The 12727-nt window shown below is 40.3% G+C and overlaps 1 protein-coding gene across 2 annotated transcripts in view; it reads left to right on the plus strand.

The window, feature by feature from the left end:
- RIMS1 (regulating synaptic membrane exocytosis 1) overlaps window positions 1–12727 on the plus strand; it is a 701348-nt gene that overhangs the window by 380550 nt on the left and 308071 nt on the right. Inside the window, exons 5-6 of one of the 2 annotated variants that reach the window (XM_006899387.1) lie at window positions 589–929; window positions 3994–4859. In XM_006899387.1, coding sequence (XP_006899449.1) covers window positions 589–929; window positions 3994–4859 — 1207 coding nt within the window. Of the gene's footprint in view, window positions 1–588; window positions 930–3993; window positions 4860–12727 lie in introns of those variants that run through there. The other variant, XM_006899389.1, reaches the window with a different exon arrangement.

Consider the following 12727-nt stretch of genomic DNA (forward strand, 5'->3'; position numbering starts at 1 on the left):
ATAAGAACAAACTATACACTGCATCCTTATATGCAGTTCATATTACAGATGAGAAAATATTTTAAAAATAAATGAAAACAAAACAGAGTTTGTAAGTGTGGTTCTTTGTAACGTAAATACTTTGTAAGTTAGGAATTACTTGTTTTTAAATGAAACTTGAGAGTCATTCATAGCAAGTGTGAAAGATGTATGGTAAATGGCAACTAAGAATCATAGGAGAGATATTGTTGTTGTTGATAGCCTTTCAGTAGAGTACGACTCATAGCGACCCTATGAACAAAAGGCTTGAAGCCCCCTCTAAAGCCCTCGACATTTATCAAAGTTCATAGAGTTTCTGGAGGGATTTTGGTTAGGAAGTGGATGCCACTGATGCTAAGAGTTAAAGATAACTCACTCGGTAGTGCAGTGGTCTCAGATGGATCCCAGTCCAAGTATTCAGATTAAGCAAGACCTGTTTTCACAAGAAATTTGTAAGAATATGTAAGACGAACCATTCATGTTTTCTACTTTTGATATTAGTGATGTGTTAAAAATGCATTCTTTCCAAATAGCATAGAGAATTTATACTGCTTTCTCTTCCCTAAATAGGTTATGTGGGTATGCAATTTATGTCGAAAGCAACAAGAAATCCTAACCAAATCCGGGGCATGGTTCTTTGGAAGTGGCCCTCAGCAACCAAGTCAAGATGGAACCTTAAGTGATACGACTACTGGTGCTGGTTCTGAGGTCCCGAGAGAAAAGAAGGCAAGACTTCAAGAGCGATCCAGGTCTCAGACACCCCTGAGCACAGCAGCTGCCCCCTGCCAGGATATTGCTCCTCCCAGCACACAGCCAGACAGAAGCAAAGGGGTGGAGTCCTCACAAGCAGCTTTGGGTTCTGAACAGAAGCAGGCTTCATCCAGGTCTAGAAGTGAGCCTCCGAGAGAGAGGTAAATAGTCTATTATCCCCTATGTGCAAAAGGCAAGGTCTTTTTTGGATAACAGTTTTTCCCCCTTAGAATATGAACTTAAGACTTCACACGTAAATCAACAAGCAGCCTGAAATGCTTTGTCTATATCTAGAATGTATCATTTCTTAGGACATTTTTGTTGAAAGATTTACCTTTCTGATTAGTGCACCAGTATCATAAACTAAGTTATCCAGTGGCACTGCTAACTTTCAGCCTTGAACTCAGAACTCTCAGAATTAGTTCTTTATTAAAACTGTGTTTTGAGAGACTGTGATGGAGAAATCTGACCTGTTAGCAGGGGATATTGGGTTCAAAATCATCTTTGGAGGATATTTATTTTATGCTGAATGTAAAGGATGACTAGAAGTTAGCCAGACAAGAAGGGAGGTGGTGCTCTAGGTATTTGCACAAGCAAGTAACCTCTTTAGGGCAAGGTTGGGCAGGACCTGAAGAATGTTAGCAAAATACAGGGAGACATGAACTAATGATACAACTAGATAGGTAGGGCCTTTAAGTCTGATTGGCAGGTTTTATACATTTTATCTCAGGAATAATGGAAAACCACTAAACATTTTAAGCATAGGATAATAGTTGTAATTTAGATGTAAATTATATCATTTATTTCAATTGATCGATTCCCTAAAGAATATGTATTTCTGCTGGGCAACAGTAGTATCAAGGAGAGCACAGACTATGTCTTGATGAAGCTCATAGTCTGGCAATTTGCTTCTCTTAGGGCCTAGATGTAGCTTACTTGATTTTGCCCGTTTAGTTTTTACTTATCCCCTGGGTGGAAGAATAGAGCCTAAAGAAGACTTTCAGTCTCCTTTTAAAGCCAAATCCTTATCATTAAATTAGGAGAGAATTTGAGCCATGAAGTAAAAGAGAAAGCAATAAATTCTTTTTGGCATAGGCTTGTTTTTATTGTTATATGACATCAAGTCACTTGCAACTCATAGCAACCCCATGTACAAACAATAGCTCTGAATGAACCCTGCCCTATCCTGAGCTAGTCTGACTCTAACAACTAATCCCATTGCACAAGTTACCTTGTCATTCCATCTCATCTGGGGTCTTCCTCTTCTGCATATCTCTCTACCTTTCTAAGCATGGTGTCCTTTTCCAAGGCCTTGTCCCTCCTGGCCACATGCCCAGAGTATGTCAGACAAAGCTTCAAAATTCTAGCTTCCAAGGAGAAACTTGGTTTCACCTTCTTCAAGACAGACCTATTTGCTCTCCTGGCAGTACAATACTCTTCTCCAGCACCACAACCCAAAGGCATCAATTCTTCTGTCATCCTTAGTCATTGACACATACATAAACAAATTCAGAATGAGAATGAAGAAACATATTTTAGTGTAAATATGTGTACTTATTATATGAATAATGGCTGGTGGCAGAGAGGCAAAGAGAAATGGGTTTTTGAAGGTAATAACTGGGCAGCATCAATGAGAAACACGATTGAAAGATGGCATTTTATTTGTTCTAAATTATAGAAGAACACTTGATATTTTACACAATAAAAAGTAGCTTGCGGAAATAGAACCATTAAAAGATGAGCAAAGGTATAGTAAGTAAAGCAAAGAATCAGAAGAGGGTGAAGAACTCTTTCCGTTTTTATGCTACTCTTCCATGAAGCATTCTCAGAGGTATTATTTTTAATCCTCATGTGAACACTGCAAGATAAGCATTATTTATAAGCACATCTGGAAAAGTAACCCGATTCAAATTTTTTACCAAGAGCAAGTATGCCTTAATGAACTACAAAACACTAGTAGTACAATCACTATACTCCTTTGCTAAAGCTGTATTTTAACAATTATTAGTACTTATTTATAATAGATTCTTTGTTTTGTAAAATGGCAGTGTAAGTTTGGAATCTTTCATGAATCCTTTTTCTTTCAAAGGACCTATGAACTCACGCAGAATTTGTCAATATTTCTATCTTTATTCCCCCATGACATTTAAGTTCCTTTGCCCTTTCTTATTAATATCACTAGCCTTCCTCAAATTGCTGCATTTCTTAGCAGCTACTCACTTCTTGGTAATTTATAATAGAAATTGTTCAACTTTTCCTCAACTTGTGTTTCCCTCATGGTTTTTGTTCATGAAGTCAGCTTTCATACTCTGAATCAAATTATGTCCATGAAACTATTCTAGGAGCTCAGAGAAAGAAATAAGGTTGCATCAACTGTAATCATCTACTTTTTGTAAATTCTGGTAAACTTTCTGGACCTTTCTGTGGTCAGGTATAGAAAGGGGTGAATGGGGCAAATGCAGGGTAGCTCTACACAATTAAGTGATGGTCCAACCTTTGTTGTCAGTGCCTTTAATGTAGTGGAAAGAATACAGAACATAAAACCATTTTCTTCTCATGGCCTGTATTCTGAAGAAGGGCATACAGGTGGCAGAAATGAAAGGACAGAGTGAAAGTTTGAAAATTATGCCTGAGAAAATGAAATTTAAAGTTTGTCCTTTAAAACTTTCTTCTAAAATTTGGGTATTGATGAGGTAATTCAAATAGAATTTGTTCTACTATTGAAGAAATGTTATCAGTAGTGTGCTTTTTGATACATATTTGTACTCATATTTCTTTTAAGAGATTAAATAAAGGATTGTTAATATATATTGTCTAAGTATGTAGGAGGTATATATTGTTGGTTACTCTTTTATTATTAGTTTAATAATTTAATTCTTAGATTCCCCAAGTAGTGGTTAGCAAAAAAAAAAAAAAAAAAAAGTTGATTTCTTGAAATAATAAGTTTATTGATCTGGGAAATTACAGAGAATGTTTAAGTGTGAAAACATTTTTAAGTCCTCAAATATATTGTGATGCTAAAGACCCGTATTTTCCAAGATAATCAGGTCTATAGATTTAATGTGATACTTTTCGTCTAGATTTTTAGTTGGCCATCCAATTTTTAGCTAATTTTTTTGAACAGATTTTAATCTCCAATTTCAAAAAGAACTGTTTCTTAGGTCTGGTCTTCACGTGCATCGGTATTAATCGCTCTCTTTCTCATCGTCCCTCTGCTTATCTCAGGAAGAAGACGGTAGGGCTTTCTGAGCAGAATGGTAAAGGTGCCCTGAAGGGCGAGCGGAAACGGGTGCCCAAGTCTTCAGCTCAACAAAGGGAGGGCGCCTTGGAAGAGCGTGAGCGCAAAGAAAGGCGGGAAATCCGAAGGCTGGAGAAAGGGCGCTCCCAGGACTATGCAGAGGTGCACGAAAAGCGGGAGGCGGGCAAAGTGCCCGAAGACGAGAAGCAGAGGAAAGAGGAAGAGTACCAGACCCGCTACCGCAGCGACCCAAACTTGGCGCGGTACCCGGTGAAGCCCCCGCTCGAGGAGCAGCAGATGCGCATGCACGCCCGGGTGTCCCGCGCCCGGCACGAGCGGCGCCACAGCGACGTGGCGCTCCCGCACACCGAGGGGGGCGCCGCGCTGCCAGAAAGCAAGGCGGCCAAGCGCGCCACGGCCACCGCCAGGACCTCGCCGCCCGACTCGCCGCGCGGCTACCCGGCCGAGCGGACTGCCGAGCCCCGGGCGCCTGGCGCCAAGCAGCTCGCCACTCACAGCCCGCCGGCCCCCAGGCATGGGCCGGTCCCCGCCGAAGCCCCGGAACCCAAAGCTCAGGAGCCCCTCAGGAAGCAGAGCCGCCTGGATCCCAGCTCGGCCGTCCTCATCCGGAAGGCCAAGCGCGAGAAGGTGGAGACCATGCTGCGGAACGACTCCCTGAGCTCCGACCAGTCCGAGTCCGTGCGCCCTTCGCCGCCCAAGCCTCACCGGGCCAAGAGGGGGGGCAAGAAGCGGCAGATGTCGGTGAGCAGCTCGGAGGAGGAGGGCGTGTCGACGCCGGAGTATACGAGCTGCGAGGACGTGGAGCTGGAGAGCGAGAGCGTCAGCGAGAAAGGTAAGGGGGCGGCGCCCGACCCGGCCATCTCCGCGCGGGCGGGGCTCAGGAGGACCTTCTATTTTGATTCTTTTTTGGAGGAGAGGTAAGTGGGAAGGTGACAGTGAGAGGTGAAAACATAACCACAACTTGCAACTCGAGTTAAAAATCATTCATAATTTTGAGCTTCGTCGTTCTGGGTAATTTCATATGCAGCTTTGTGGTTTTAGGTTATTATTTGCGGGTGATGGTGGTGTTGAGTGCCTTGGAATCTGAACCCAACCATACCTGAACCTCCAGCGGGTTTTCAGAGACGTAAATACCAGGAGAGAAGATTGATTACCCATCGTCCTCTGTGGAGCAGCAGCTGGATTCGAACCTCGTACTTTGGGATTACAGTTCAGCCTCTTACCACTAGTCCACCAGAGCTCACTATTTTAGGGTGAGGTTTGTTTATTTGAGAAAAGTGAAAGTTATTTCCCTCGGATTCCAAAACAGTGCCTGATAAAGAGAAGAGTGTAGTCCCCTTCCCTTTTACCCACATTTATCCAATGAAGGCCTGGTTACAGTGACCCTGTAGAACTGAATAGAACTGGTCGTAGACTTTCTGATGCTCTAAGTCTTTATGAAGTAGACAATGAAGATTGTCTTGCAATGACTCTTTGCATCCAGCTACCTTTCAGATAGCAGCAGAACACTTTTTAACTATTGCACCAAAAGGGCTACTTTTTCCTAAACCCAAAGCTCTCCGCTTCAGTCGATTCCAGCTCATGGAGACACTCCACATTCTATAAAGTTGCCGAGGCAAGCAGTCTTTCCAGCTGCACGGCAACTGATAGTCTACATCATTCACAGGTTTCTGCAACGCTGGCCTGAGTCACCAGCGGTTGTGTGAGTCATTTCCTCTGATGGAGCTGAGTTTCTGGGAGACCTTCCGGAGAACCCTCAGACCTAAGGGATGTAGAGGAGGAGGGACATTGAACAAAGAAGAGATTGTTGGTGTTGGAAATCAGGGACTTATACAGTAAATCAAACATAAGGGACACTGTTGACTCAGCATTTCTTTTAACTGGTCTCTTCCTACTCTTGTTGTTAATGCTGTCCAGTTGAGCACGACTCATAGTGACCCTATGAATAAAAGGCCTGAAACCTTTCTGTAACAATTGACATTTATTAAAGTTCATAGAGTTTCCAGAGGCATGTGGTTTAGGAAGTGGATGCCACACCTACTTCCAGCCTACCTTAAACTGAGAGCGTAACCAAACACTGTCCACCATGGGTAACAGTTATATAGCATTTGCCACCCCAGTGGCACAAGGTCACCACCAGAGCGACCCCAGGTTAGTAGTACAAATAAGAAATACACAGCTCCTTGATCATTCACTTCCAAAAATTCAAACTGACACATTTGGATAGCTGCACATCGTTAACTTTCCAAGGCTATAAATTATAACAGGAGGTGACTGCTTATTTGCCTGGATTTGAACTATTGGAGACAGCAGTCTTTTGGTTAATAGAACAACATTTTACAGGTACATCATTGAAAAGAGCAGTAAAATCAGCAGACTTTTGGTGGTCTGATAAAAGGGAGAGATGGAAATATCTAAAATCAGAAATGAAAATGGAGATATTACTATTGACATATTATTTAATGATAAAAAAATAATATAATATGGGCAGTTGTACAAAACAAATTATTTAAGGTAGATAAAAGGAAAAAAAAATCCTGTATACCTTTGAAGTACTTAAACTGACTCAAGAAGAAATGAAATGATCTCTACAGAACATCATTATGAAGAGATTGAATGAATAATCAAAACTTCTCAACAAAGATAAATCCTGGATTAGAAGATCTCACATGAAACATTAAAAAAAATATAGTACAGATACTTCCCCAAAATAGAAAAGACAAAAGCACTTTGTATTAATTCTGACAGTCCAGCATACCCTGATACAATTAAGGTCAGTGTAGCTGGCATGGCGGTAACAGTTTGATCTCCACTAACTCCACAAAAGGGAATAAGTGTCATCAAGAACACCTGACTCCAAAGAGATGAGACATGTCTCTCCACCACCTGCCCTCTCATGCTACATACTGTCTCACAGTTCTGGCAGCAACTGTCTCTCTCACAACCCTACTACTTGATTCACTGATTTGTTTCAATGTCTACATAGAGAACTGTTTTTATAATGATGGTGTTTATTAGAAAAGTGACAGATTATGATTCAGATTGGAAGCACTCAGGAGAGCCTCTTCTCCGGCATGCAGAAAGGCAGACCTCTCTCTGACCGTTGGCTTCTCAGCCTTGGAAGCAAGTATTACAAACCTTTTTCAGTTCTGTCTCTTAAGTATAACCTTGCACTAGCAGAAAAGCAAGGCTTTTGAAGCCACTGGCAGATCTACTGTTTCTCTGTATTACCTCCTCTGTCTCTTATTCACACAAGAATTTATGGCCCAAAGGATATGCTATACTGTCTCCTTCATCCTTCTTTCTGCCTCTGTGTCTGCTCAATCTAAGCATGGCAGATTGGAAAAAATGACCAGCTCCCAAGTAAGCAGTCTACATGTTTTATTTTTATGTCCCTACTCATAACTGTAAAGTTCAAGTACAGGAGCTGAGCAGAAGATTTCAAAGGGCAACTTGAGAAAATAAAGCAATATATTATAATGGAATATGAAAAGAGCTAGAGTTGGAGAATAAAAGAAAGGAAGCATTTATTACTCCTTTCTAAAGTTAAAGAACTGATAAACAAATGCAAACCACCAACAATACTGAAAGATGCTATGGACAAAATCTTAAATGATCCAGGAAGCAACCAAAGAAGATGAAAAGAATACACAGAATCACTGTACCAAAAAGAATTTGATGACACTAAAACATTTCAGGAAGGACCATATGAACCAGAGCAAATGGTAATGAAAGAAGTTCATGCTGCACTGGCGGCACCGGCACAGGTAAATCTCTGGGAATTAATGGGATGCCAATTGACGGGTTTCAGTAACAGGTGCAGCATTGGATGTGCTCACCAGTTCTGTGCCAGGAAATTTAGAGGAGAGCCGTTTAGACAACTGACTGGAAAAGATCTATATCTGTTTCCATTCCCAAGAAAAATGATTCAACAGAATGTGAAAATTATCAAACAGTATCATTAATATCATGTACAAGCAAGATATTGCTGCAGATCATCCAAAAGTAGCTAGACCAGTACATTAACGGAGAACTTGCAGAGATTCAAGGCCATAGCACCAAGGATGATATTGCTGTTGTCAGATAGATGGATCCTGGTTGAAAGCAGAGAATACAAGTAGAATGTTTATGTTTATGCTTTAGTAACACATTGCCGCACACTTTTAAATTGACGACCGTGCTTAGAAACACATTTGCCATCATTTGTGGCAATGTGTTGTTAACTATGCAAATGCATTTAACTGTGTGGATCATAGCAATTTATGGCTAACTTGAGAAGATTAGGAATTCTATAACACTCAGTTGTGCTCATACAAAAGCTATATGTAGACCAGGAAGCTGTTGTCCAAGCAGAGGAAGGGTTTAAAAGGAAGGGTATATGTTAGAGTTGTATCCTTTCTCTATACCTATTCAATCTGTATAGTGAGAAAATAATTTGAGAAGCTGGACTCTGTGAAGAATGTTGTATCAAGATCAGAGGAAGACTTACCAGCATCCTGTGTTATGCAGATGACACAACTTTGTTTAGTGAAAGCAAGAAGGCCTTGAAGCACTTGATGCAGAAATTTGAAGACTGTAGCCTTCAATGTGGATTGCATTTCAAGATGAGGAAGAAAAAATCCTCACCATCAAAAAGCAACATAATGATAGATGGAGAAAAGATTTAAATTTTCAGTGATTTATCTTACTTGGATTCACAGTCAATCCACTTGAAGTATCAGTCAGGATATCAGGAGACGTATTGCATTGGACAAGTCTGCATTCAGAGACTTTTCCAGAACACTGAGGAGCAGTGATGTTAGTTTGAAGACTAAAGTGTGCCTAATTCAAGCCATGGTCTTTTCAGTCACTTGCTTTGCATCTGATAGCTGGACAGAAGAGGAATTGATGCCTTTGAATTGTGGTATTGGAGAAGAGTACTGAATATTACATGGACTGCCAAAATAGCACACAGAAAAAGTGAAGCCAGAATGCTCTTTGGAAGCAATGGTGAAGTTTGATCTTACTTTGAATATATCTAGGACAGGCTATTCTTTAGAGGGACGTCATGCTTGGAAAGATGGAAGGTCAGTGAAAGACGGGAAGACGCTCAGTGGGAGTGATTGACAGAATGACTGTAGCAATGGGCTCTCGCGTTTCAGAGATGATGAAGATGGCATAGAGTAGGACAGGGTTTTGTGATTCATATCCGTTGTTCATAGGGTCACTATGAGTTGTACTTGGCTCAGTGGCACCTAACAACAACCCCAAAAGTGCTATGTGCTTTACTTACATTATTAGCAAGACAGGTTTGGAACCAGAAGTGGCATCCACTCTAAACAATATGCTTCTGGAAACCCTACGAACTTTGACAAATGATGATAGTTTCAGAAAGGCTTTCAGGCCTTTTGTTCATAGGGTTGCTATAAGTTATGCTCGACTTGATGGCAATCAAAAGAAAAACCCAACAACAACATTAGCAAGTTCATCCATGTAGTAAGAGTTACACCTGCAATGACTGGAAACGCCATATTGAATAATCCAGTACAACATAATATCAAAGACAGATAAAGATATTTTAAGGAAAATTTACACAGAAAAAAACATTCCTTGATGGCTCCCAGCTATGGGAGAGGAAAAACGGGGGGAAGAAAAGCCAGTAAATAGTAAATAAATTAAAAACTCTTTTCTGTCAAGTTAGAACCAACTCATAGCTAACCTTCCCGTGGAATTTTGAAGGCTGTAAATCTCCTGGGAGGCGACTGCCTGTTTTCTTCCACTGAGCCAGCTGGTGGTTTTGAATCACCAGAGAAACATTGCCTTTGACTTAATAGTGTAACTTCCTAAGGTCTATGCACCATAACCCCCATAAACAAATAATGAACACAATCAGTTGGGTGAAGGGAAAGGCAATATACAGTAATGAGATGATCGGCACAATATCATTAAACAAAGGGAGACGGAGTGCATGAGAGAAACAGCCAACACAGGTAAACATTATTGCACGCACAGTCCTGAATTTTCCTCTTTTTTTTTTTTAAACCGTGTTTCTATTTTTTATTTTATTAATTTTAGTGAAAATTGAAAGAGATTTTGGATTTCTATTCATTCATTGTTGCATTTTTCTCCCTGCCCACCCCTCCCCCAGTTTGTTCTTCTCTTTGAAAAGTAAAAGAAAAATTCTTTAATTGGCATACAATTCCCCCCGCCCCCCGCCAGTATACTCCACTATGCAACCTTCATTCTGGACTCTTATTGTAACCATAATACCCAGGTTCTCTCCCTCATCTCTTTCAATGCCGTATACATAATTTATCCAATTTTTCTCAGTCTCACCCCCACCCTGATGTCAGTCCCGTTCTACAACAGTGGCGCTATGCAATATTTGTCCTTTGGTGACTGAGATATTTTACTCAGCATAATGTTCTCCAGGGTCACCCAGTTTAAATAATATTGCATGAGTTCCTTGTTTTTCAATGCAGCATAGTATTCCATTGTGTGAATATACCACAGCTGCTCTATCCATTCATTTGTTGATTGGCACTTAGGTTGTTTCCAACTCTTTGCTATTGTGAACAAAGCTGCAGTAAAACATGAATGTGCATATATCTGCTTGGGTGGCAGTTATGATTTCTCTAGGGTATATTCCCAGTAGAGGAATTGCTGGGTCAAATGGTATTTCTATTTGCAACTTTTTATAAAAGTGCAATACAGCCTTCCATAGTGGCTGCACCATTTTACACTCCCACCAACAGTGAATAAGTGTTCCAGTTTCTCTGCAGCCCCCCAGCATTTGTTGTTTGCTGCTCTGTTAAATTTTGCTATTCTTACTGGGGTGAGATGATATCTCATAGTTGTTTTGATTTGCATCTTTCTCAGAGCTAGGGATTTTGAGCATTTCTTCATGTATTTGTTGGCCACCTGAATGTCTTCTTTGGTGAAGTGTCTGTTTCTTTTCAAGAATAAGAAGTATTATTGTGCAAGTAAATATCTAGGCATGTGGCAGGATTAATAAATATGGACAGGTGAAAGGAACTATGCCCATGACCACGTACAAGTTTGGCCAATGAGTTTTCTGCATGCATATTAGCATATTATGCAAATATATGCATGTATATAGTAGTGTTAATAAGGGACAAAGTTAGGTAAGCTTTCTTATCATAACCATACACTGTGAAGGAATGATTTACTGGTAATAGAACCTCAGAGCCATAGTCTCTGGGGTCATAAGGTCAATTGGCATAACATTGTTCATAAATAGAATCAATGCCTTTGAGGTGGGATTGGAAAAGAGTGATGAATGTCCCATGTACTGCCAAAGGACAAATAATGAAAGGACTTCTCTGGAGAAAGTGCAGCCAGGGTGCTCCTTAGAAGCAAAGATGATGAAACATCATCTCACATATTTTGGATGTGTTGTTAGGTAGGGCCTGTCCTTGGAATGGTGGAGAATCAGCAGAAGAGAGGAAGACCCACACAAGACCCATCAACAAAATGATCGACACAATGCTGTTGTTGTTGCTGTTGGTAGGTGCTATTGAATAGACTCTGACCCAGTGGCAATGGATTGGAACCTTGCCCTATCCTGTACCATCATAAGCTCTGATACCCTTGAGCCCACTCTTAAATTCACTGTGTCAGTTAATCTCATTGAGTATTTTCATTTCTTTCTTTGAGCCATCACCTTGCCAAAATTAATGTCCTTTTTCAAAGTCCAGTCCCTAATGGGCTTGAGCATTTCAAGAATGGGAAGATGGCACAGGATAGGACAGTATGCAGATCTCTTGTTCATAAGGTAGCTGTGGGTCAACTGGATGGCACCTAACAACAATAACTTCCTACTTTGGTAAGTCATAACTGGAGTTTAAAAATCTGTTCAGTGCCCTTTAAGGTTCAACTGTTATTCTTGCCCTGTCCAGAACAAAGAAGGAGGGTGAAAACAATTTTTAATTTTTCTATCTATCATCTATATCTATCTATCTATCTATCTATCTATCTATCTATCTATCTATCTATCTATCTATCTATGTATATGTGTATGTGTATATGTCTATATATGTGTGTATGTATATATATAAACAATTAGTTCAGATAACTGATGAACCACACAACCTTCAACATACATGACCCTGAGACCAGAAGAACGAGGTGGTCCCTGGCTGCCACTATTAGCAACTGCCACTCTAAAGAGGTCATGTTAGAAAATCCTAGTCAGAGTGAGTGAAAAATATGGGACCAAAAAAAAAAAATATATATATAACAAAAAATGGCCAGGCTTACTAGTCTGATAGAAACTGATAGTGAATCCCTTGAGACTTTGACCCTTAGTGGCCATCAGACTTGGAACTAAAATCACTCTCATGACTCCCTAGAATAATCAATCATACAAGTTTAAAGGATAGCATTTTCCCATGGAAAAAGCTCAGAAGGCAGGAAGTGGTAGTATAGAAGGAGTAATGGAAACAAGAATTAAATGGAAGAAGTTGAAAAGGTTGAGTTTGCAGTGTAGGAATTGTGATTAATGCCCTGAACCTGTGGAGTTGTGTGTATGAATGTTGAATAGAAAACTGATTTGCTGTGTAAACTTTGACTCAAATCATAATTTTAAAACCAAGGAAAAACACTGGAAAAAAAATAGTAATCCTTGGATAATGGGGAGAAGAAAGTACAAAAAAAAGAAGACAAAACTATAGAACAACATTCCTAATAAATACAGTCTTA

Source organism: Elephantulus edwardii, unplaced genomic scaffold (assembly GCF_000299155.1).
Source record: "Elephantulus edwardii isolate Elephantulus edwardi_28Jun2011 unplaced genomic scaffold, EleEdw1.0 scaffold00255, whole genome shotgun sequence".
In the NCBI taxonomy this organism is placed as follows: domain Eukaryota; kingdom Metazoa; phylum Chordata; class Mammalia; order Macroscelidea; family Macroscelididae; genus Elephantulus; species Elephantulus edwardii.